The following is a 27184-nucleotide window of genomic DNA, read 5'->3' on the forward strand; positions in this document are numbered from 1 at the left end:
TATTTCAGGTTACTTAATGTTCCACTTCTACTTTTAATGGATAAACTAGAGACTACGGTAGCTTCTAATTGTAGTTAGCTTTCAAAGTGGCATTTGCCAGAACATATAGTCTTTCAGAGTTATATAAATGAACCAAAATGGAACCTTGGGTGAGCTGAAATAGGTATGTGGAACTACTCATAAAGTGTGAATTTATGCAGTGGTTTGGATTGATGTTTGATTTTCAAAGTTTAAACATGAGCAGAACATTTAATGGATTTGTATAACCAATGTAAATATTTGTCCACTATATACTACTATGTTTACTGTGTGTGGAGCAGGTAGTAATGACAATGCCAAGCCTTTTCTAGTCCTGTTTTCACTTTAATTTTGCAGGCTTGCAACCTTTTAGCCAAATTTTCTTTCTTAGCCAGCATATGCCTAGGAGATATGATAAGGAATAACTTAACATTGTCCAAAGGCATTACTTTTGAAAATTTACAGTATCTGAAAATAAAGCTGATTCCTTTCAAATATGTCAACTGAATGCTTGAATTCAGTAAGTACATTTAGCACAGTGAAAATGGAATTAAAGTATATTCTCAAGATAAAGAAAATACACAAAATGCATGGGTAAGGAGGAGATGGTGCACATTATTCACATTATTTCAAGGTCTTTGACATGGTCCTGTACCATATCCTTATCTCTAAATTGGAGAGAGATGAGTTTTGAAGGCTGGACTATTTGCTGGATAAGGAATTCCTTGGATGGTCATACCCAGAGGGTTGTTGTCAGCGGATCTGTGTCCAAGTGGAGGCGGTAATGAGTTGTGTCCCCCAGGAGTCTGTCCTGGGACTGATGCTCTTCAACATCATTATCAACAACATGGACAATGTGATCTCTTCAACATCTGTATCAATGGCATGAATGATGGAATCAAGTGCACCCTCAGCAAGTTTGCAGATGACGCCAAGCTGAGCGGTGCAGTCAACACACTGGAGGGAAGGGAAGCCATCCAGAGGGACCTGGACAGGCTGGAGAAGTGGGGCCATGAGAACCTAATGAGGTTCAACAAGGCCAAAGGCAAGGTGCTGCACTTGGGCCAAGGCCAATCCCAGGTATTTATATAGACTGGAGGAAGAACTTCTTGAGAGCAGCCCTGCGGAGAAGCACTTGGGAGTCCTGGTGGACGAGAAGCTGGACATGAGCCAGCAGTGTCTGCTTGCAGCCTGGAAGGCCAGCTATGTTCTGGGCTGCATTAAAAGAGGAGTGGCCAGCAGAGAGAGGGAGGTGGTGGTCCCCCTCTACTTGGCTCTTGTAAGGCCCCATCTGGAGTACTGCGTCCAGGCCTGGGGCCCCCAGCTCAAGAAAGACACAGAGCTCTTGGAACAGGTCCAGAGGAGGGCGACCAAGATGATCAGAGGGCTGGAGCACCTCTCCTGTGAAGAAAGGTTGAGGGAACTGGGTTTGTTTAGCTTGGAGAAGAGAAAGCTCCGGGAAGACCTCATTGTGGCCTTCCAGTACTTGAAGAGAGCATATAAAAAGGAGGGGGAGCAATTGTTTACGAGGGTTGATAGCAATAGGACAAGGGGGAATGGTTTTGAACCGAGACAGAGGAAATGTAGGTTAGATATTAGGAGGAAGTTTTTCATGCAGAGGGTGGTGACATGCTGGAACACGTTGCCTGGGGAGGTTGTGGATGCCCTGTCCCTGGAGGCATTCAAGGCCAGACTGGACGTGGCTCTGGGCAGCCTGGTCTAGTGGTTGGCAACCCTGCCCACAGCAGGGATTGGATCTAGATTATCTTTAAACACCCTTCCAACCTAAGCCATTCTATGATTATTCCCTTGAAAGATTCTCAGGAGCTGGAACAGCTGTGAGACAAATTGATGGCCCTCCTGTAGGACAGAAATTACAGTAGCTCAGAGTTTTGGGGTACTCATAACTTCAGAGTGCTTTGTGGGCCTTTGCACAACTCCATCCAGGTATCTTAAATAGGAATAAAACCCTGAATTTCCAGATCATGGGGACAAAATGAGCTATGTTCCTATTCATGGTACATTATTGGCAGTTACCTTCCTGGCTGGAGACCTTTTAAAAGGGTTTTTCTTACCAGTTCAGTGAAAAAAGGATTGCAGTACTGGGGTGTGTTCCCCTGATGTGCCTGGCAGTGTCACTGTGCTGTCCTGCTCCAGGAATGAGCACTGGTGGCATGAGTTAGTCAATGCTTAAATTCCAAGTGAAAAGGTTATAAAGGCAGGGAAGACTATTGGGAAAAAAAGTGCTGAATTTTCACACTTGAGTGGGCACTGATAAGCAGGGTTGTTTTTCTGCTTGCATTTGTAAGCCTGTGTTCATTTCAAAAAGGAGACTGATAGATGTAACTGGGAGTGAGGTTGAACAATGAATATCATTTTAAGATTTATTCTGCATCAGTAATCTGACAATGCACTGTAAAGGTTAAATTGAGTGCAGATCAGATCATTTAGCTATGGTATGGTGATTAGTGTTGAGTGATACAACTTACGAATGCTATTTTCAATTATTTACTGAAAAAGCCAACAGGGAACTCTGCAAAATCAAATAAAACCGATTGACTGTGAGTTTTCTCCCAAGGTGATTGTGACCTTGAGTGAGAGTCTCTCTCCTCCCCTCCTCTGTGTGCAGAGCTAACATTCTCATCTGTCCTTTTGAGAAGTCCTCGATACTGTTCATATTTAACATCATTATCAAAGGTTCTTTGCTTCCAGGCCTAGCCGTTAAAATAGATGAGATGGGAAATGCTGACATGATAGTTTTGCAAATGTTATCTCAGCAGTTTGCATATATTATTAAATCTGTTAATGAAGATGGGGAAGAACCAGGCAATTAACAGCTCAGAATTGGCTGTATTGCTGCATTAACTCTTGTTCCTCTTTACTTTGATATTTCAGTGCTACGGCTATTGAAGGATGGTGCTGACCCTCATATGCTTGTTTCCTCAGGAGGTTCCTTGCTCCATCTGGTAAGAGTGATTGAAGATTAGTGTTAGTGACTGTGGATAAATACAGTGGGATACTGAGTAGCAGAATGGGAATATTAACATGAAGAAAGGCTTAGCAATAATTTTTTATCTACACTTTCCTCCATGATCATTATGAAGGCATCCAGCTATGCATGTGAAATAAATGGTCATTTTCAAATTGCTTATCGAAGAGTGGATCATATTCTAGGAATGGTAACTAAGTAAAATGAAATGTTTTATTTATAGATTAACTGCACAGTAAGTAAGAACAAAGGAAATACTGTTTGATTCAGAAGATGTAATTACATGATTCAAAGATTCATAGTTCCTATATGAAGAGAAACATGATATAACATTTTCCTTTTTTTTTTGTGAATATTTTCTGGCACTAATTTTCTACTCATAGATATTTAACACAGTCTGCATCTAGTTTATCATTTGTTACATCACCATTTGGATTAAGTAGAAAATAGAAGGAAAACCATTTGTATGCAATGAGCAAAAGAGAAGCAAAATGTAAGGGCATGTAGGAGAAAGACTGCCGTACAGAAAGACCATAGAGGTTGAAGCCAATGGCAAAACTTACCGTACATTTTTTAAGTCTGATTGTCCTTTGCTTTGGTCTGTGATGCTTCAGTTGCAGATGTGTTTTCTGTTCAATGTGAAACTAATTTAAGATATTTGAATTCTACTTTATTTCACAATGCCGCTGAAAGAAATGCGACTTCAGAAATACAGGGACATAAAAGATCTAGTTAAAAATCTGCTAGCAGAATGTTTCATTTTAGATTTTGGAAGCACTTCGGAAAATTTTTTACTTAACAATAGCTTGAAAATGTGATTGGGATAAGATTATGTTGATCTGTATTATAAAATTTCTTATCTCTGACTTGTTAAAACTTTAACAACACGATGTAAGTTATACTAGTGATACAATGAATTGTACTGATGCAATGAAACTCAATATGTGGAGCTGTCAGTTACATTTCAAACTAAAAGAAATATAGTACATCAGAATTTAATGTCTGTTATATCATTTGTCATTATGTTTGAGAATTGTTTAATGCATTACTGTTTTTTACCCTTCAAGAGTTTAATTTTCATCTTCCAGGGTATCTGTATTTATGAACCCAGTAGTACATGCAACTTCTACATTCACTGGGTTACCTCAGCTATGTCTTGACTGCACAATGAAATCCAGCTGGGCACCTTCCTTCTTTCCCTTTTCCTCCAGTGTCCTAGCTTCCATGCCAGATCAATGCAGATGAGCAAAATGAATGCCATGGTGTGGTTCTACATGTGATATTGGATGTAAAAGAATAATTATTTCGTACTCACTTGCAAACTACCAACCTGATCTCTTTCTAATATTGAGTTACCCACTTGGTGGATGAGGGAAGCTGTTGACTTAGTCTCTGTAGGCTTCAGCAAAATCTCTGACACTGTCTCCCACAGTATTCTCCTGGAGAAGCTGGCAGCCCGTGGCTTGGACAGATACACTCTTTGCTGAGTAAAGAACTGGCTGGATGGTCGGACCCAGAGAGTTTTTGATGAATGGAGTTAAATCCAGCTAGCGAGCGACCAATCACAAGTAGTGTTCCCCAGGGATTGGTATTGGGGCCTGTCCTGTTCAGTATCTTTATTGGTGGTCTGGATGACAGCATCGAGTGTACCCTCAGTAAGTTTGCAGATGACACCAAGTTGGGAGAAAGTGTCAATCTGCCTTGGGGTAGGATGACCCTTCAGAAGGATCTGGACAGGCTGGATCGCTGGGCTGAGGCCAATGGGATGAAGTTCAACAAGTCCAAGTGCCAGGTCCTGCACTTTGGCCACAACAACCCCAGGCAATGCTACAGGCTGGGGCAGAGTGGCTGGAAGGTTGTGTAGAAGAAACAGCTAAGGGTATTGGTTGACACTTGGCTGAACATGAGCCAGTGGTGTGCCCAGGTGGCTAAGAGGGCCAATGGCATCCTGACTTGTATCAGAAATAGTGTTGCAAGCAGGAGCAGGGAAGTGATCATCCATCTGCACTCAGTACTGGTGAGACCGCACCTCAAGTACTGTGTTCAGTTTTGGGCTCCTCATTACAAGAAAGACATTGAGGCCCTGGAGCATGTCCAGAGAAGGGCTACATAGGTGCTGAGGGGTCTGGAGCACAGGCCTTATGAGGAACGGCTGAGGGAGCTAGAATTATATAGTCTGGAGAAGAGGAGGCTCAGGGGTGACCTTATCGCTCTCTACAGCTACCTTAAGGGAGGTTGTGGTGAGGTGGGGATTGGCCTCTTCTCCCATGTAACTAGCGATAGGATGAGAGGGAATGGCCTCAAGTTTTGCCAGGGGAGATTCAGATTGGACGTTAGGAAATGGTTCTTCTCTGAGAGAGTGGGCAGGCTCTGGAATGGGCTGCCCAGGGAGGTGGTGGAGTCACCAACCCTGGAGGTGTTCAAGGAACCTTTAGATGCTGTACTGAGGGACATGGTTTAGTGGGAAATATTGGTGACAGGTGGACGGTTGGACTCGATGATGTTGGAGGTCTTTTCCAACTGTAGTGATTCTATGAAATTGCTTGCAGATTTCACTGTGTTTGTGCACTAACTGTATATGTGTAATTTTCAGGGCAAGGAAATGTTACACAGCTGTAAATGTTGAATGAGGCATAGATATTAAGGATGGTATTCAAAGTTTCCAAGTAACTAATATAGAAACTTCAGCTCCTTGTAGCCTCTGTGCAGTGAAGAAAGACGATTCCTCCTCTAGTTACTGAACTCATATGTAAGGTCAGACTCAGGATGCTAGCTTAGGTGCTCCGATTGTCCTTCTTAGGTATCATCCATAAGCATATGAGGTCTGAGGTGTGACAAAAAGAAGAAGCTGAAAACAGTGGCAACGCTAATTTAATCTTTGCAAAAAATGATTATCTCCGTCCTCAGAATGAAACAAAGCGTACAAACACCCATGCTCGCATGCATGCAAACACCCACACTTCGCCAAGCACACCTGCTGTGTGTAGCGTATGTGTTTGTCAGAGAGACTTGTACAGGAATAGTTAAAGGTAGTGGATTGGAGATAGTAAGTATAGAGAGGTGTGTATTACTGCTACAAACTGCATAAAAGGCCTTAGTGTATTTATGGATGTATGTGCGCGTGAGTGTGCATGTACTTGCAGCCTACTACTCATGATGTGTTCATTCAGTGCCTGTGCGCTAATTTGGAAAGACAGTATTGAATGAATAGAAAGCTCATCTTCGTTGCCGCTTTCAGCAGATTTTATTTAGTGCTTTTTCACAGGGAGTAAGGGATTCCATGAGTCATACACGTGGAACTTGGTGTCTCTGCAGGGTGGATAGGATGGGGGGAATGGTTTTGAACTGAGACAGGGGAGATGTAGGTTAGATATTAGGAGGAAGTTTTTCATGCAGAGGGTGGTGACGTGCTGGAACAGGTTGCCCAAGAAGGTTGTGGATGCCCCATCCCTGGAGGCATTCAAGGCCAGGCTGGATGTGGCTCTGGGCAGCCTGGTCTAGTGGTTGGCAGCCCTGCACTCAGTAGGGGGGTTGAAACTCAATGATCTTTGAGGTCCTTTTCAACCTGGGCCATTCTATGATTCTGTTAACTATTTCTATAGATTCATCAGCTGTTATCTACAAACATATCATCTGCTAAATTTAAATAGAGAAAAAAAAATACGTAATACATTCAATTGTGCACAGAGTATAATGCTGTCCCTAATCTGCTCTTTCTTCTAGTGTGCTCGCTATGATAATGCATTTGCTGCAGAAATTCTGATTGACAGAGGAGTGAATGTAAATCATCAAGATGAGGATTTTTGGACATCAATGCATGTAGCCTGTGCATGTGATAATCCTGATATTGTTCTGCTGCTGCTGCTAGTAAGTAAAACAATCCAATGCATTGTGTGCTTGAAAAGGAAAGAGAACGTAGCACCATACAGTCTGAAATTGCTGTGTGAATGCAGTATATTGCTAACCGTATCAGTGAAAGCGTATATTGTGTATGTTTACTTCTTGACATTATTTTAGTGCTCAGGATTTTTAGAAGATATATAGCAAGGCATTGTCAGGTCCTTAACAAGAATACATTATGAATGTATGTCATGACAAGTCTCCCCTATCTCTTCCCAGTAGTCAGAAGCTTATATCTCTGATAAGCACTCAGTCCCAAACGGGATGCTCAGATAATTTTTCTTTTCTCCTTGTCACTTTCTGTTAAGGGTTCAGTTGGCAGACAATCTTATCAAAACATCCTTCTTAAAAGCAAATATTCACTCAATTACACTTAGTATTCATAATGAAGTGTTTGTGGACAAGATCAAAATGAGGCTGATTTAATATTTGTATAAACAACTTTGACTTTTTGAAGCCATATATACCCAATGTAGTGATAGATATGAAATTCAGCCTCTGTAGAGAACAACTTTGTTCTTGTGCTTCTGCTCCTGGGACTGGAGCCTTTAGTTTTAGTCCAGGATATTAATGCAACTGTTTGTCTCATTTCATTTCCTATTGCTCTTTAAAGCAGTAGTACAGAAGGAACTCACAGTCTTAGTTTTCTAATCTATTTGCATCAGTTTTAAAATGTTTTTTTTTAATAGGTCATTGCAAGTAGATTAGCATTTCTTAGTGAACTTATAATGATATTTCAATGTTAAAGGTGAAATTAAGGGAGAAATATTTTTGAAAGACTGTATACTTGGTAATAGTTTTCATGGAATCACTCTGGGAGATTGTTTATTTCAGCCCTTCTGCTTAGAGCAGGGCTAGCAACAGCAGCTTGCCTAGGACCATGTCCAGTCAAATACTGAATATCTTGAAGTCCGGAACTAGTCTGGGCAACCCACTCCTATGTTTCACCACCTACATAGAAAACAAAGCTTTTTCTTAGGTGTTAACAAATTTTTCTGTATTTTGGTTTGTGCCTATTGCCTCTTGGTCCTTTCACTAAGCACTACTGAGAAGAGCTTGGCTCCATCTTCTCCACAGTCAAGTATTTATATAAATTGATAAGATTCCCCTTAGTCTTCTCAAGGCTGAAGAATCCCAACCTCACCTTGTATGATGGGTGCTCCAGTCCCTTCATCATTGTTATGGCTTTTTGCAAGGGTCTCCCCAGTACATTCACATCTTTCTTGTACTGGGGAATCTGCCTCATCAGTGCTTCCATTTGAGCTTCGATGGAAGGCTAAGTTCCTTGGCCTGCTGGTAGTGCAGTTCAGAAAATCTATGTCTGCAAGGGCTAACGTTGACTAATGTTCAACTTGTCCACCAGGACCCTTCAGACCTAATCTCAGCAGTACTTTGTGTGGGAAGCTGTCTAGTTAGACAGGAGGAAATAGTGAAGAAAATAGTATAGGGTAAGCTTTCTCCTTTAAAATGGATAGCTGGCTAAGATTATCTTGCAGGGGATTATCTGTCTCTTCCTGAAGGTTATAGCTGGGAGCATCTTTCTGGAACTGTATACCAGTACTGGCTCAGTGATCGGAACCAATATCATAATGATTAGAGATCTCTTGGGCTTTTGAGGACTTGAGTACACATCTCTTCTCTAGGGAAAAGCCAAATTCATTTTATAGAAAACAGACTGAACAGTATCCTGTTAGCATAGAAAATAAATGAAAAATAAAATCAGAAAAATAAAATTCAAAATTAATAACGCCTTTCCTTCCTTTCTTCTCAGTTCTGAATGTGTAAGTTTCATCCTTCATTTGAAATCAGAACAGATAACTCTTGAAGGTTTTCTTGTATAGGCTCTTGTTCAGTCACACCAAGTCAGAAAGAATTTCTAAACTGAGAGATTATTCCCCCAAAATGTTTTGTCCTTCATACGTATGTTTTATTTTTAAATTGCTATGAAAATTTCCATGAAAGAATGGTGTTTTTTGTTGAGGCTTTTATTTATTTATTTTTAAATAACATAAGGCTCATTCCATTTAGAGTCTTGTAAGTCAGAGCTATCATACTGAGTTGTACTTTGCTGAATATGTGAGTATACTGGGTGTCCAACCTTCTGGCTTGCCTGGGCCACATAGAGTGAAGGGAAATTGTCTTGGGCTGCATACAAATAGGCTGCTCCAAAAGTAGTGCCTCCTATTTATTTCCATGGAAATGACAAGAGATATGACAAGCACAATGATGCTGTTTGTTTGATCAAATTTTCAACTACAAAAGACTGTCTTTCCACACAGTCACCGCCATTAGTTCTGCATTTTTGCCAGTGATGAACAAGAGCCTGTATGCCGCGCTAGTAAAAATCTGTACCAGCATAGGTGATCCACTGTCACTGTTGTCACTGCTGAAATGTACCACTCACGCCTCACTGTGCTCATATCCACTGTTTGGTCTTTACAAATATTCAGCAAGTGTCAATGAATATCAGTGGGTGCCATTTTTTCTGCATGGAGGAATTCAGTGACAGCCCTTTGCATCATATGTACTTCAATGTCAGACACCATTCTGGCAGACTGCTCATTTGCTGTCATCGATCACATGGCAACAAAAATAATGGAATATTGGCAGGAAGGTTCAACCTCTATTGCCATACCACCTATATCTGCCTCTGATGTCATGGACCAACATAATAAAATAGGAGGAATTAATTTTTGGAGCAGCTCTTATTAAATATATAACATAGTGCATATGAGGTAACAGAACTTATTTTAATTTTAGATTTCTTTTTTAATTAAAACATATAAAAAAGGAGTAACAAAAACACAAAACTGGTGGGATATTTTATCTTGTTTTTGTGAAAATAACACCGGTCAGGCTTGAGGGCAGTGGTTGCAATTCTTAATGAGTTCTCAAGGTGTTCAGAAGAGATTTTTGATGAAATTTTGTTTTTCCTCTGCTTCATCCTTGAGAATAGTTGGTCACAAATGTATATACTGCCAAAAGCAACAACACAAATAAGGCATGACTTTGAAGTGAAGGATATTTCTCTTTGGTAAGAGAGGGCTTATAGAAGTCTGATAAAGAGACATGATCGGGTTTTTGATTGCAACTGTATACCTGTATATCTGAAAATTTACGGATAATGTATTTACGACTGAAAATGTAGTTGCAAATAAACAAAAAAGCGATGTTTTTTTTTGCAATCTTGAAACCTATCCTCAAGTTCCTTTGTCACAACGGAAAGCATGGCTGTGTAATTTTGTTGTTCACTCGACTGTGTTTAGCCAATATATCACTACTTTGCCATAACTTGGGCTGGCACTGCACTGTGCCCCATGCATTGATTTCAGCCCAGATGGGGTTAATAGCACACTGATGTTTGGTTGGTGCTGAGGGGCCAGACCCACTCAGTGGGGCAGAGCTGCAGCCATGATGGCATGGGGCTGGGGGCAGCCACAGTGTGAACTGTGCTGGGCTGCAGGTTGGACATGCCTGGAGTTGTCAGTTTGCCATCACAAGCAAACAGTCTTCAGCAGTAGAGAGAATAATCTTTGGATTTACTTAATCATAGTGAATTATAGTAATATGATTTGATTCTTCTAACTATGATATAATGCCGTGTATCTGAAAAAAGTACTGTGGTTTCCACCTGACCTTCTGTAAATGAGCTGGGCTTCAGCAAAACCTTCATTTGGAACCTGCAGTTACTTTTAAACTGTTCTGTGATTGCTTTTTCCAGTCTGTACCTTTGGTTTTAACATTGAGGTACATCAAATCTTAACTTGTAATCACTTAGGATTCTGATGGCCTCTGAGACTGCGCCTGCTCTAGAAAACTAAGATGGGTCCAGGAACATTCCCGGACTGTGATAATCTGTACTAGTAAACTGCTAGAAAGGCCTCTGGCATGAATTTGGCATGTGCCTTTTAGTTTCCTTCCAGACGATTTCCCAGAGAGTTTTTGAAGCTGGAATGTCCTATGGTGCAGTTTATATCCAGCTCATACGATGTAGAGGCTGAGAGACTTTACTGGACTAAGTGAGGTCTGTCCCATGCCAGCTGGCTGCGATGCCTAGAATTTTCTCAGGTACATTTTTTTCAGTAGTAGAGTTGCAGCCTTTGACATATTTGGCTTTGTTTGGAATATCTATTTCCTCAGCTTTTCTATTTCAACTGTAATTAGGTCCATTAAATGCACAAAATATAATGTATAAATCTGATTTTCTGTTCTCTGTGTTTAAAATAGTATTGCTTACATAATCGCAGCTGTCACATAGATTTGGTAGGAATATCCTGTTCGAAACATTACCACTACTCTTGGCATGTAAGGGCTAAAATTTCCAGAACGTGATATTTACCTCCTGCATTGCCTTAATTTTTTTTTTATGTGCATACTTTTGATGTCTTTGTGTTCTTTGAATTCTGCCTGTACTTCGAAACTGATAAGGAGATTAGAATGGAGAAGCTTGTCCATAACAATTCTTGTACTGCTCAGTGGGGAATTTCCGGAAATACTGCATGCTATGCTATGCTGTTGTTAACATTAACAGGAGCAGCTAGGGGGTTATGCTGGACACTTCCAAAATCTTCCCTTTTTTTTTGCAAGCCCAATCTAAAAAAAAAAAAAAAATTAAGTATTTCTACACATAGTTATATCCAGAGTATTTTTTGATTCCCATCATTTGAATGTTGTTTCTTATAGCCCCTGTTTATTAGAAGCTGTCTTCTGAAGGTATATTCTGATAACTTGGAATAAAATAAATATATAAATCTTATATATTAAGGTCTTGGTAAGCAGAGTTACATCCATATGTATTTTTACATTTAGTATTGGAATTCTCTATCTTATTTGCAAAATTTTTAATGGATTTGCCTGCATTCTAGGTAGCAAGCACTTTTTAAGGCATACTTTCCGTAATCAAATAAATAATAACTTTACACTCTCCATTCTGGAGTGTTAATAATAAATAGAGTACTGTGGAGTGAAAGGGAATTATTCTTAGGTATGCAGTAGTTTTTGAACCGTGACATTAATTCTATCTTTAATAATATTTGACAAAGTGAAAATGGAAATTGAGGTTGGAGGCAAGTATTTTTCACAACCTTGAACCGTCTTTGCGTGAACATTTGATATTAGGAATTACTTGGCCTTGAGGTTGGAGTGTTTCATGGGCCATGTCTAACGTGTAGCGTGAGCCTGGATAATACTAACATCAGCCACAGGCAGCTTCTATTATGTCACAGATTTTAGCTGAAAGAATAAATAACGCTTCATGCACCCTCATGAATTACTTTTAGATAAATATTTCTTCTAGATTGACTTTATAACCTAGACAATGCTATATTATCTGTTTTAAAGATGTGAACCAAAAAATAACAGCATCGTCCTTCAGCTGAGACCTGAGCAAATTCTAATTCCAACCAAACAGTCATAGAGACCAGTGGAGGTTTCCTTAGTGTGGGTTTCAAAATGTTTCCTGATGGGAAAACAGAAAAAAGGGAATATAGGATATATAGATCTGAGAAGACTATCAATGAAGACTTAATTAAGCTTACTCAGTTTCTGATTACATTGCACTTTTGGTGGCCTTCATGTGCTCTGGCTTAGCCAAGATAGTGATTTATCTATTGTTCATCAGCTTAACTGTGGTAACATGCTGTTTCTGTCCTCTGGTAGATAGGAAAAACAAAGCTTATTGGCTGAAATGCCTCTCCCTGAAAGCTAGGAGGGGCTGTGGATGTTATGACGTGCAATAATCTGCTGTCATTTCCTGCTGGATGCCTACTGGAGTTGTAGTAAGTTTTGGGAATACATGCTGAATGAAATGCTTCAAGCAATTTCCTTCCATCCCAACTTTTTACCCCTGGTAGTATAGCTTTCCATGGAACATATTTAAGTCTTCTCCATTTTGTAGCTGTCAACAAGGGAGGGCATTGGGCAGTTCAGCCAGGAAATATATCCCATGTAGCCCACCACTGAAGAACTTGCCCTGGGGCAGCTGCTAGCACACAAGGAAATGAAGAGATCAAAGGTAATCTTTGGAGGTCTGGTTGCCATACATGCAAATGAGATGGGAAAGGTCAGATTCATCAATCACTGCCTGGCAGCATTAGTATTGAGGTTTCCCTTGGGACAGGGGACTTTTCTGCGGCTGTTGTGTGCAGCAGCCTTCTCTAGCAGGTTGAAGAGAGTGCTCAAGTGACTTCCACTTACGAAGAAAGATGCATAAGCTTATATACATTTGTGTTTAAATGAAATGTCAAAGAGAGCATGAAAAGCAGCAAGATGTTATCTGCTCTGTCTTCTCTTGCTGGCTTGTGAAGTCTCACGACAGGACATGCTGACAGCAGTTCTGTCTGGTTGGGGTGCTTTCCTTTTCCATCATCACTGGGTGCATTACAATGCTGCATTTTACATTCATTTTTGGTACTGGTTTCTATATTGAATTGAAATATTAGCTAAGATTTGCAACTTCATTTTCAGAGTGCTTTGTCCCACTGAAAGGGCTGAGTTACAATTAGTTGAAATAGTAAAATTAATGCTGTTGCAATTTAGAAAATTATCCTCAGTTACTCAAGCAGTAGGCTGTATAAATAAAAATATCACTTTGTTGAACTACTTTTTTCCCATTTCTCTAAATTCTTTCTTCTGCTTGACAACATTTTAATTATTGTGAATTCTCTACTCTAAAAATCAGCCATGGATAATCAAAAACGCAACAGAGGTCAAAGCTGTTCAGCTGCTCCATCTCCTCCACTCTATTTCCCCTTCCAAAGGATTTGAAAATTAAATGGAAAAAATATAACTGATCAGATTCTGATTTGTGTCTGTGCAATTCCATGATATGTTTATTTGGATCTTAACCCATCCTTTTCACTCTATTTCTGAAACACAGTATTTATGTAGATATTAAAGGGTTCACAGTCACACTGAGCTCCAATGTTTAGTTCCTTTTCTTAAGATAAACTATGGCTGTGTTATGATCTTTAAGTACCTTTATGACTTTCTGTTACACTTTAATTTCAGAGCACGTAATGGATAATTCATCATTGAGCTTTGGACTTACATAGTTGTACAATTGGACTTGCACATAGCATTGGAAGTTACGAGTATTCTGCAGTACATCTTTGGTTTTGTTTTTTTTGGCACTTCTTTTCCCTCCTTTCCTTCCAGCTCCAAAGTAGTTGTGGAATTCTTTTAGGTTGACTGACGTAAGGTTAAGAGCAGCAGTGAAAAAGAAAAGAAAACAGGTGAGAATTCATTTTAATAGTGATTTTTTATTACTTCATTTTAACATCTTCAGGAGGCGTCTTTCAGTGAGTATCATGAATATAATGTTTTTTACTTTCCATAACACTGATCTTGTCAATTGAAACTAGGAAAGCAGAGACAGTATTGTACAGTGTTTTACACTGAGGAGATTTATTCCTTCATTGACCTGATGGCATAGCTGTAATAAACATGACAGTTAATAAACTAGAATGGCAGAGAGCAGTACTACATCATCAGGAACTTTTACGTACAGATAAAGGAAAATTCGGGAGTAGAAGTAAATTCTTAGTGTATTCTTTTTACTGACATTACTGGGAAAGGCAAATATAAGAGCTGTCAGCCAGACAGTTAAATGTGTTTACTCACATGCTTTTTGGAACCTGAAACAGAAGTACAAAATTCAAAAGTAGATTTGCCCTTCAAAGAAAAGAGCTGGAGCACTCTATTGGGTTTATATGGGAAGGTTAAGGTAGCAGAGGGTGGCCTCTCTGAGCAGAGCCCAGCAGTGCCCTATGTCAGATCAGAGCTGGCTGTTCCACGCCCGCTGCTTGGTATGCCTCTGGGAGAGCACAAAAAACTGGGAGAGAGGAGTGAGAAACATGAGAGAAGCAGCCCTTCACACACCAAGGTCAGTGCGGAAGGAGGGCTGTCCCTCTGAAGCCCCTGGGCACCACATAGAGCTTCTGTTTTTAGTTTAAAAGCAGGTGTTTTTAGTTTGTCTTACTGCTCTACTCTGTTAGTAATCAGTGATAAATTAGTCTTCCCCAGGTTGTATCTGGTTTGCCCGTAACAGCAATTGGTGAGAGATCTCCCTGTCTTTATGTCAACTTGTAAGTTTTATTTTCATCATATTTTCTTCCCTTGTTGTGTTGAGGAGGAGAGAGTGACTGTGTGATGTGTAGCTTTCCACAGGTGTTAAACCACCACATACAGTTACGAAAGATTTTTAGATGTAGAAGACAGCGAAAAAGTCGCAGTAAATGCCACATAAACATTTTAGCTCAAATGCTAATGTTATTACAGTGTTGAAAGTATAACAAGCCTCTGTCCTGGGGTTTCAGGTAGGGCCTTGATTTATGGATTTATTTTTCTGCAGTAAGACATGTAGCTTTCTTCCTCTAATCTTTATCAGCACCATATGTTCCTGCTCTGGCTGTTTGTAGCCTGGCTTATTGCTCTAACTGTAGGTGTATGAAGTAGTCCTTCAAGTCCTTCATTGTGTTCTTTAGTATCTCTGTGTTACCTAGTAACTTCTACTTTTCTTTGTTCTCCTCTTTATGTGATATTAAATTGTTTTCAGAGGCGTTTAGAGGTTCTGGGTCTTGTAGAGCACCAGAAAGCAAACAAACACAATAAAGTATGTGAAGTGTGGAGCTTACTAGGGATGAGATGAGATGGCAGGACAGCATCCTCTGAATTTTTTGTGGGGTACACTTGAATATGCTCTACCAAAGAGTCACAAACTGCCCTGAATGCTGTTCAACTTGTAAGTTGTGATAGGACTTTTTTTTTGTAAGGAGCTTTTGGAAACACTTATTTAGAAGCCTTCCACCACCACTACCACATTTTTGGTAGTGGTTTGGCTGACAGGAGAAAAGCTGAGTGTATTTAATTAGTTAAATCTGACTCCAGTGCTAGTAGTACTAGTTGAATATTTTAAATCTGACTGTTTCTTCGCATATGGAATTTATTAATTATTTCATCATTTCCTGTTTTAGCCCCAACATTTTTTGATAGACTTTTTAATATTTTCTGTAGGACGCCTGCTTTTGCTATTAATGTAAAAGTGCTTTTGTATATGTAGCTCTTCTAAAATCAGATACAGATTTACTGGAAAAAAATACAGGAAAAGATTTTCTGGTGGGAGTAGGAAGGAAGAGTTATTGGGCTTCAATCCTCTGTTCCCTTTTCCCATACAGTTGGTATGGGATGTATCTCAAGTCATGTAACCAGAGAGCAGTTGCAGAGTTATGCTGCCCTTGTTCTTTTAATCAGACTGTTTTAGCAAGCAGAGAGGAATGATCAGGATGTCATTAGCTTTAGAACTTAATGAAAGATTTTTATCTTTCATAGTTTCAGAAACAATTAAAGCAGAACAAACAATTGTGTCCTCAGACGAAAGTAGTTCTGCCCTCCCACTCAGTCTTGTTTAATAATTATTTCTTCTTTGTGTCAATTATCAGGGAGCCATAATGGGGAGAGAATGAAGAATAGTTAGAGGTCAGGAGATGACTGTGGATACCAGTTCCAGTACCAAGTATAATATGGCCTAAAAGAAAATGATTCTCCTCTGTTTCTACGGACAGCTATTAATATCCGGCAGTTGTAAGAAACTTTTTATGAAGCCTTTATATAAAAACAGTGGATATCTAAAAAAAAATTTCCTTGCTTGCGGTCTGCAGAGTCTAGCAAATACGTGCTGAGTGTTGGAGGTACCTTCCAGAGAGTGCTTGCTACTGGCTGACTGTCTTTAATTGTTGCTGACAGAGGAGTAAAAGCTGATTAAACTAGGATAGAACTAATCTAGGTGAAGTCTACTAATGAGCTGCTAAACACCAGATGGAAGCACTCAGGGGAAGCTGTAGCTTCTCCTTCAAAATTGGGAAAAAGGGATGAAGGTAGCTAGTAATGCACCATTAAAGGTGGTCCAAGGAGAGATCAGAACAGGAGCCTAACTGGATAGGGAGGCCTTGGAAAGCATTTTGTCTTTGAGTCTTATCATTAGAGTTATTTTTGTAAAAAGAAAAAATAAAAAGACTGGTGGAATTAACTTATCAAGGAGGGTATCCAAGGTTTATCATACAGAGGTGTGAAGACATTGTAGAAGAGAAGTTGAAAAACAGTTTAAGAAAGTACTTTCATAGATCTGTCTACAAGACAACATGGAGACTGACCAAGATAGGTACTAAACAAGGGATATGACTATATTGTAACATAGCCATAACTAAAGGATGAAAGAAGGAACAGCTACTGCTGAAGAAGATGACTCTAGGAAAATATTTTCTTAGAACTACATAAAAGATGAAACTTCAAAAAGGAACGAAAGCCTGTCATCAGAATAGAGGAATAAGTAATGGACATAGCCCAAGGGCAGAGTCTAGTAAAAGAATAAGGATAATGTGATGAGAAGAGGAAAGGCATCAGAATGTTCCACTGACAGAAGAAATAACTATTGAAACAGAATCTGAAGTTTATGGTGCAAAGAATGCTAGAGCATCTGATGGGTTAGTCTTTTTCCACAGGAAGAAGTCACAGAAAGTAAAATCTATACTTGGACATGAGACTGATTATTATGTTTGAAGAGTCTGTAAATGCTTATTGGATGGCTAGAAATTGCCATGAAATTTATGGACAGTGCTGAGAGAATTGAATGTTTCTGTGTTCTCATGGTGAAAAGTATTGCTTGCTTGCAGAAACATCATGAACAGTAGGAACTGGCTGACAGTAACACTACTCAGCATTGATTTCTGATGTTACGGAATATAGCACATTTAAAAGAAAGAACTTGGAAGATTTATCTTACAGAAAAGATAAAAAGAGAACATGAACAATAAGCTAAGGATTATTTGCTAGTAAAAATGTACAAGTAAAAATCAGAAGTTGCTGACCTGGAGCATGCTTTTGGGACCTGGCTATTCTTCAATACTTTAAATGGATGGTAATAAAGAATCAGTCTAAGAGGAGACACTGTTTTAAAGAAAAACAGTAAAATCCTTCCCCCACTTACAAGTGTTAGCAGAAGTACCCGGATTTTGATTTTGGAAAATGTTATGTGTGCGTGAGGGGGGAATAACTGACAAATAAAACAATGTGCAATTTGTAGTCCTTAGCGTCAAAATTTTTTCCATAAAATTAAAAATCCTGGAGGTAGAGGAGGGTTAACCTTGAGATTGAAGATGGTCTTGAAGACAATACAGCAATACTCATAAATTGCTCTCTATGTTGGGAAGAAAAACCACCCCGTTTTTGGGCTGGAGCAGATAAGGACAAGTATGACAAGAAGTGGGCTATGTGCACCAAGATGGGGAATTCTGGATCATCTTCACTGTAATCCTCTTGATCTCCAGACAATGGGGATGAAGGAATGACGAGATAATGAAAATGAACATCTAGCTTTTGATCTTCAGTGAACACAGATCTGTGCTATGGAATTGATGATTTGGAAACATTCAATGACGGGGATATATTTGAAGGAGGTGAGATTAATTGCTTGTGTGTGCCAGGTGGCCTCTGTTGAGTCAGTGACACAATTTCCCTGTTGATAGCTCTTAGGGAATATGAGGAAAACTGCTAGTTAAATTAGAGAAGGGAAAAGCTGTCTGGCAGTTGAGAAATTGGTAACAACAAAGCAACAGACTAGCTTTTAAGAGAGAAACTGTGGGGCAGGGAGTTACTGAGGTTTCATTAGGATCAGACATAGAATGCTATTTTATTTACAGTTTTCAGTGATAACCTTGGGAGGAAAAATAGGAGTATGATAATAAAATTGGCTGAAGACAAAGCTGCAATACCTCCTCGCTGTGGGTGAAGATTAGAATTTCATGCTGAACGGTATCTTTGAATAGGGGTGAAATTGAAGCGTACAAAGAATAAGGTCATGTTCTGAGTTACTTGTAACATGCATTTCTGTGATACACTCAGGAATCATCAGTTGGAAATAGCAAGGCAAGAGAAAGGCCTGAGAGATTTAGTCAATAGTAAGATGATTATATATTACAAATCTGTATCTGCCAATAGGGAAAAGTGATTCTTGGTTCTGTCAGAATGAAGATGTTTCCAGTGGAGAGAAAAATGCTTTATTGCACTATATAAGGAATGACAGCCTGTAGTTAACTACGTACAGCCCTGTTAAAGAATTATGAATTCTACCAAGGAAAATTGCAAAGATAAACAGGGAAGTAGACTTATCTTTTGAGAAGCGTCTAAAAATAACTAATCTGTTTGACTTAGAAAACGAAACAAGAACACAACACAAAAGCAACAAACACCGAGACAGGGAGGTTGTGAAAACTTTCTGAAAATAATCATGATAGAGGAGAAGATAAAAAGAGCTATTGAAGCCTGGGGTTACTGCTGGCATGAAGACAAATGATTATAAAATGTCCAGGAATTAAGACTGAAATTAATTGTCATGAATGCTAGGAAACTTAGGTGGGAAAACCGCATTCCATGCAAGAGTAATGGGGAAGGAAAAAAAAACCCACCAAAAGCAACCTAATTGGCTTTAAAATCAATCTTAAAGTTGTGAGTGAGATTGTATGTTATGTATTTACCTGTGTTATCGAAGTAATGCCTCAGGAGATCCATTCTAGTATTAAATTCACACATGATGACTGTTTGGAGGGCTCTGTAGACACAATTATCCTGGTTGTGTGCTTAAAATAATAAAGTAACATAAGGAGGATATTAAAATCTATATTTGTTCAAACAAACTCCAGCAAATAAAGTTTTGCAGTGGATATTTGATGACTTAAGTTATGGCTAAATTTCTATGGTATGAAATCAGGCAGGAAAAAAATTCATGGAAAAAGCTTTAACTTTTCTCAAATATTTGAAATGAAAATGAATAACAGGCGAGAAAAAAGAAAAAAAAGATTTTTTTATTCAAGAAAAGAAACTTTAAGGACACAAAAGGTCAGATGCGTAGTCGCTGACAGAAGCTGAGAATGATACTTAGATCTGTAATTAATTGTTTGCCTCAGCAGTATTTGTAAGAGAAACTGCAGTGCATATTGGTTCATAAAACCAAGTATTGTCCCAATGGGGGTATGAAACGGCAGACAGATGAGAAATATGCCAGTGCAAGCACTTGATTAAGCAGAAAAATGATTAAAAAAGAATTACGAAGAGAGAAGTGCACTAAGACAATCTTGTGGTGACATTTGCTTGAAGTTATTTAGCAGTTCCTGATGAGTTCCACGTTCCTACTGGTTTCCAGGTTTCGTTAGGAGCTATATCAGAAATATATGGAAATGAAAAAATAAATGGTGAGACGTAGTCCAGTGGTTTTCAGAGTGGAGTGCGCGTCCTGGGGGCTGCACGAGCTAATCCATTGATGTGTAGGAGGAATATATTAGAATCTCTACATATGGTTACTTTTTATCTAAAAAATATAAAAAGAGAAAATTAAACTTTACTAGTATTTCATATTTATTGAAGCTGGCACAATCATTCTGTCTGTATTTGTCTCATGTCACATACAAGAGACAGGGTGTTCTGGGCGAAGAGTGGGTGACCCACAGTTCAGAGTTGTTGACAGTGGTGCTGTCACTCATTCACTGGCTTTCAGCATATCGCAATATATAGCAGTTTTTATTTACCCAGTTAAATGAATTTAGGGATTATATTATCTAGTTTAAACTAAATTAACATTCTTAAAATGGCCATGTGGCTTTAAAAGATTCCTGCAAAGAAACCATGAATTGAAGATAACATTGAGAGCACAAATAAAGAAGTAAATGGTAGACCAAACATTTCACCAAGTCCTAATATGAGCAAAATGGTTGGCAACAATGTTATGAGGTAAAAAGAGTGCTGATCTAATCAGGTTGAATCTTAGAATCACCAAGGTTGGAAAAGACCTCCAAAATCACCCAGTTCAACTGTCCTCCTACCACCAATATTTCCCCAGTATGCCATGTCCCTTAGTACAACATCTAAGTGTTTCTTGAACATCTCCAGGGACGATGACTTCACCACTTCCCTGGGCAGCCTGTTCCAGCACCTGCCCTCTCTTTCGGAGAAGAAATTTTTCCCAATATCCAACCTGAATCTCCCCTGGCTCAACTGGAGGCCATTCCTTCTTGTCTTGCCACTAGTTACGTGGGGAAAGAGACCAATTCCCACCTCACCACAACCTCCTTTCGGGTGGTTGTTGAGAGCGATAAGGTCTCTCTGCGCCTCCTCTTCTCCAGACTGAACAATCCCAGTTCCCTCTGCTGCTCCTCATAAGAGTTGTGAATTGATGATGTTTAAAGTCATGCACTGAACTTAATAATAGATCTTTAAAAGCCTATTTTGAAGTTTTTTAATTAATTGAGAAAAACAAAAAGCCAGACATCACTGGGTAAATGCTTGTTCTTTCTGCTGCAGTAAAACTGGCTGAAATAGGGAAAGCAGCATGGTGGCAAATTCTAAAATGGATTCTTCTGTCAGAAGATAGTTTTGATAGAAGATAGAAAGCATCACTGAAAATTTGAAGAAACAAGTATTAGAACAAATTACGTAGGAAATTTGCTCTGCAGTTGGCCGCAGGTGCATGTCTTTTAACAGTTTCAGCTTATGGTTCCTGACAGGTTCTGTTTCAGTAATGAAATACAAAAAGAAGTACTTCTTTGTGAGCTGCTAAAAGGAAGAGGTACCAAAGGGGATATATCCCCAGTAGTAAATGACTTTGGTATAAAAAAAAAAAAAAATCTTGTTTACAAGAGAAAAAAAACACACAAAAACCCAACCATGTATTGAGTTTATGCAGCAAGGTTTTGGTAGCAGAAGGGCTTTAGGGATGGCCTCTGTGAGCAGTGCTCAGCACTGCCCCACAGCTGTCAGAGCCAGCTCCGCCTGCTCCAGAGGGACCCGCTGCTGCCAGAGCTGATCCATGAGCAATGCTGGGTGTGCTCTGGGAGGGCAGATTAAGGAAGGGAAAACTGCTGTTTTACAGCAGCTGGGAGAGGCGTGAGAGAAATGGCCCTGCACACACCAAGGTCCGTGCAGGAGGAGGGCAGGAGGTGATCCCGGTGTGGAGCATGGAGCAGAAGCTCCTGCAGCCCAGGAGAGGCCCATGGAGGAGCAGGCTGTCCTCCTGGAGCTCATGGGCACCACGCAGAGCAGATCTCCACGTGCAGCTATGGAAGAGCCCATGGGACAGCAGTGGATGAGGCCTGGAAGAGGTACAGGAGCTGCAACCCTAGAGAGCAGCATGCTGTGGGGCAGGATGGCTGGAGGAGCAATTGCCCGCAGAGACCTGTGTGAAGCAGTGCCTGAAGGGTGGGCCCTGCGGTACAGAGCCACGCTGGGACGGTGCGGGGAGAGCTGCAGCTTGTGGGAAGCCCATGGGGATCTGTTCAGGAGGGACGGCATTGTGGGAGGGACCTACATGGAGCAGGGGCAGAGATAAAGCGTTATGGTGATGGAAGAGCTTGGTTCGGGGAGAAGGTGTTTTTAGTTTACTTTTAATTCCTTACTTTCTAGTCTGTTAGTTATCAGCGATGTTAGTCTTACCCAAACTGTGTTTGCTTTGCCCATTGTAATTGATGAGTGAGCTCATTGTCCTCATCTCCATCCATGAACTATCTTTTCATCATTTCTGTTTCTTGCATATGTTTCATCACATACATAACATTAGTACAGTGCTACATGTATATAATTTATAAACAAATGAATATACATATATTGGGAGTGCATACATGTAATTTTTTTTACTGTTAAGGCTGATGCACAGTAAAATAGTTTGGAAACTGTTGGTCTAGTGATTAGAACAGTAGCCTAATGGGATATGAAAGAGCTAAGTTAGTATTGTGTGTTGTATGTCTTTACTATCTAGGAGACTACTGTCAGCTTCTTTTCAAGGCCAGAAATTCGTAAATCTAGAAAAAATATATGTTGCTGACTCTCTTGAAGTCTATGGAAGGGATGTCTGCAAGAAAAGAAATGGGGATGTTTTTGGCAGTTTGGTGCATTGGATAGCATGGTTGAAATGATTTTCAGTGTGCCCCTAGTGTTAGACCAGATGGAGCAGTATATGTGTGCATACTGTATCCTCTTATGTGGTGGTATTTACCTACACAGATCTATGCAACTTGCCCTCCCCAAGAGTAAGAACAGGTTGCATTTGTCCTTTCTTTTAGGCACTCCTGAAAAATATGAGATGCTCAACAGACGTAAGATTCCCTCAGTTCCTTCTTTTAATAATTAGTCAAGTTATTCACAACAGCTCTAATATGCCAGCAACTTATCTCATCTTTGCATTCTCTCACCATCACTCCTCTCTTGAAGCTAAGAAAGAAGGCCAGCTCACAGAAGATGAACAAACCTTGCAACATTTCCAAAATTCCAATAAAGCAGAACTGTAGGAGGGACAGTAGTTGTGATTCCCAGACTTTAGGAACCTGGTCAGCTGCATTCTTCTGGAAAAAAAAATAAAAATAGAGGGATATTCCATCAAATCAGTTGATACCATGTTATTTATTTAGGCAGAACAAATCTGCAGCATTAAAAAAGAAAAAAACTGCCAACCCCAAACCCAACAATCCTTCCTCCCCTAAAATCTTTATGGCTTTTTGTGTATTTTCTTTTGGGAAACATTGAAATTGAATGAAATATCACTGTGGTGTATTATAAAATGTGTAACGTAGAAGTGGTTGGGAGCATGAACCTATGAAAAAAGGAAGCCATTGAATGAATCTTCATGAATTCTTGAACTGGTGAATGAGCTGGAAGGGGAAAATGCAGCACTGATACACTGATACAATTTATCAAAAAAAAATCAAGGGCAACTTGTCGTGAGATGCTTTCCTAAATATTGATGTATACAGTCGTTGAAAAGTAAACTGCTGCAGGAAAAGCTGGCTTATGTGTTGAAAGCAAATGGTTTAGGTAAATTACAACAGTGCAGAGTTAGTGGAGGTAATAAATAAGCTGACCTGAGGGTCAGTAAAAGGCTCTTATTTGCTCATGCTTCTGAAGGCTTGACATAGAATAGGATAACTGGAGAAAAGCTATTGACTTCCCAAACAAAGAATAGGTCTAGACTATGCAAAAATGTAGGTAATTCCAGTGTAGAACAGCATACGGCAATGAGACTGATATGCATAATGAATTGTGGAGTTAAATACCTGAACTGAAAAACAGTGGAAAGTTACAGGTCATTTTTTTGGTTTTGTTTTTGCTAGTGAGCTTGAACAAGATATAGTTGCTGTTTGCAAGAATGAAAGGCTAGAAGGATGTTGGAAAATGTGTGAAAGCTGGAATATGAATCTGCAAGATAAATGTGTCTCTTTATGGATTTCTGAATAACAGCTATAGCTTCAACTATGTAAAAATCTATCAAATCATACTTATCTTCTTGTCAAATGAATATCATTAGAAACTATGATATATTGCGAACTTAATTAACGCTAAATGTAGTTTTTCCAAAATACTAAAAAATGGTAAGTATTCATTGAATTAAATATTGCAAGATTACTAATAATAGCATTGATTGGGAAGAAGAATGTTCACAAAAATTGGGAGAGCGCTGAATTTTGGTGAAATGTATTTTGGGAGGGATGAAGAAGACCAGAAAATGCTAAGGGAATGATTGTGGACAAATATTACTGGGCAAGATAATAAGAAGATGATAGATTCCTGTGACCTCATTACTTACTGCTAAGGTTGCAGTGTATGAACACAGCATAAAAAAATCTGTTAAAACACAGACGAGCTACACAGAATTATGTCTTTAAAGTATTTGTTTCAAATTTATATAAAATTTGGTCAGTTTTCAAATACAAAGAAACCTGGAACCTTACAGTTGCTTAATTTATAAATGAACGTATAAATGATATCTGTGGTTATGCTTGCGTTGGTAGAAGTTACAGGTGTGTGTTTTTCTTTTCGTATAATCAGTGAGACATGGGATTTGTATTTCCCTGATGGTTGATTTAAGATTCTGTGGTGCCACACAACGAATTACTACTTTTTTTTTCCTTGGAAGTTTTTGATATATTTTGCTACACTTAATTCACTACAAAGGCACAGGAAAGTAATAGGGTAGCCTGTTTGTCTGGTGAGTTCTCTAATCACACTCTGGTGTTTTCAGAAACCAGTTCTTCTGTATGAAGATGACTGGCATGCTGAGCTCCCTAAATACAGTTGGTCTTTCATGCAATGACTTGTTTGTAGAGCGTATAGATTTAATTACTAACCATCAGGACAGTGTCACCCCGACTGCTGATTAAGCTGCAAGAGAGTCCCTTCCTTGTACAGCTCGAATATGTTGATGTTATCAATCAGCACAATGAATGTCTCATACCAAAAATGCAAATTGACCGAGGTAAATTAACATTTTTGTACTCTGAGTTCCTGACACGAAATGAATGCATTTATCTTTGCAGAAATTATGCACTGTACACAACTGTCATTTCTTAGGTGCTGTTTAATCTCTTGCTTTTTATTCTGGACTCATAGTACTGATGTTTCTTTATTTTTACTGTACATATATTATAATATTGACTTTGTTATTTGCTTAACATCAGTCAAATGGTAATATCCAATGTCATACCTAAAGTAGTGCTGTTTTTTTCCATGTGCCACTCGAAGCACATTGTCTTAGCTTTAGCTGGGACAAAATTGTTTTCTTCAGTATCTGGTATGATGCTATGTTTTGGCTCTAGGAGAAGAACAGTGTTGATAACACACTGATGCTTATAGTTGCTGCTAAGCTGTATTGTACAGAGCCAAGACCATTCTCATGCTGCCTGCTATTGAGGAGGTTGCGGGAGCCCAAGGAGCTGGGAGGGAACAGAATTAGGACAGCTGACGTAAACTCACCAGAGGGATTGTAGAATCATAGATGGCTTGGGTTGGAAGGGACCTCAAGCATCATCAAGTCCCATTCCCCATGCCACAGGCAGGTTTGCCAACTGCTTGATCAAGTACTAGATTAGATTGACTGGGGCCCCATCCAGCCTGGACTTAAACACCTCCAGGGACGGGGTACCCACAGCCTCTCTAGGCAACCTGTTCCAGTACTTCACCACTCTCTCAGTAAAAAACTTCCCCCTGATATCCAATCTAAATTTCATCTCCTTTAGTTAAAACCATTCCCTTGTCCTATCACTATCTATCCATGTAAGAAGTTGATTTCCCTCATGTTTATAAACTCCCTTTAAATATAGGAATATCCCCACAGCCTTCTCTTTTCCAGGCTGACCAAGCCCAGTTCCCTCAGCCTATCTTCATAGGAGAGGTGCTCCAGCCCTTGGATCATCTTCGTGGCTCCTTCCAATAGCTCCACATCTTTTCTGTGTTGGGGGCTCCAGACTTGGATGCAGTACTCCAACTGGGGCCTCATGAGGGCAGAGCGAGAGGGGGACAATCACCTCCCTTGCCCGACTGGCCACCCCTCTTCTGATGGAATCTGGGATACCATTGGCCTTCCAGGCTGCAAGTGCACCCTACTGGCTCATGTTCAGTTTTTCATCAGCCAGGACCCCTAAGTCTTTCTCAGCAGGCCTATATTCCATACCATGTGACATCATGTGGAAGGAGAATTTTGAAGGGAATGGGTGTTCATCTGGTTCTCTTCCACTTGCTAGGGGGCTAGCTGGGCATAGATGGATGGGTGGTGAGCTTGTGCATCACTTATTATATATATGCTTATATATATATATTTATTTACATGTATATAGTCGTAACTATTATTCTTTTTCCTTTTCTCTATCTTAGTAAATAGTTTTATCTCAACCCACAAATTCTACTTTGTTATTTTTTTCCAGTTCTCTCCTCCATAACACTGGGAAGGGTAGGAGTGAGTGACTGACTATGTAGTGCTGAGCCACCTACCGGGTTAAACCACATGTCAACGGTTTACGGGCGTTAGGCCCGATTCCGTGACAAAGGGGACGGGGGACCCAAGGGCCCACACCCCGGGAAAAAGGGGAAAGGGGAAAAGGGTAGGGAGATGGCCCTGAGAGCAAAGAACAGCGGCAACAATCTGAGGAGAAACAAACTAATTTACTAAATACGAAATCGGAATGCAAAACAACACACTATAATACAATATAATTACAATTTAAGCTGATAAATCCAATACAGAGAGAGAGAATGTCCCAAAATCAAGGTAGGCCTTACTCTACTATCGACGATAAGACGGCTGGAGAGCGAGGTGCTGCCAAGACGAGAGACGGCGGAAAAAGGGACGAGGTCTCGTGATCTGCAAGTTTTTATACTGCGAGCTTTTATCTTTTCCCTCCGGCTGGAAAATGGTAACAGAGGAGCAAAGTGCCATGGGGACTGTAGTAGTCCTTCTCTTCTGAGAACCAG

The 27184-nt window shown here is 39.7% G+C and overlaps 1 protein-coding gene across 3 annotated transcripts in view; it reads left to right on the plus strand.

The window, feature by feature from the left end:
* Window positions 1-27184, plus strand: part of MYO16 (myosin XVI) — a 363109-nt gene that overhangs the window by 112474 nt on the left and 223451 nt on the right. For 2 of the 3 annotated variants that reach the window (XM_021415119.1, XM_021415129.1), the window contains exons 3-4: window positions 2914-2984; window positions 6731-6874. In XM_021415119.1, coding sequence (XP_021270794.1) covers window positions 2914-2984; window positions 6731-6874 — 215 coding nt within the window. Of the gene's footprint in view, window positions 1-2913; window positions 2985-6730; window positions 6875-14936; window positions 14992-27184 lie in introns of those variants that run through there. The other variant, XM_021415137.1, reaches the window with a different exon arrangement.

Source organism: Numida meleagris, chromosome 1 (genome assembly GCF_002078875.1).
Source record: "Numida meleagris isolate 19003 breed g44 Domestic line chromosome 1, NumMel1.0, whole genome shotgun sequence".
NCBI lineage: Eukaryota > Metazoa > Chordata > Aves > Galliformes > Numididae > Numida > Numida meleagris.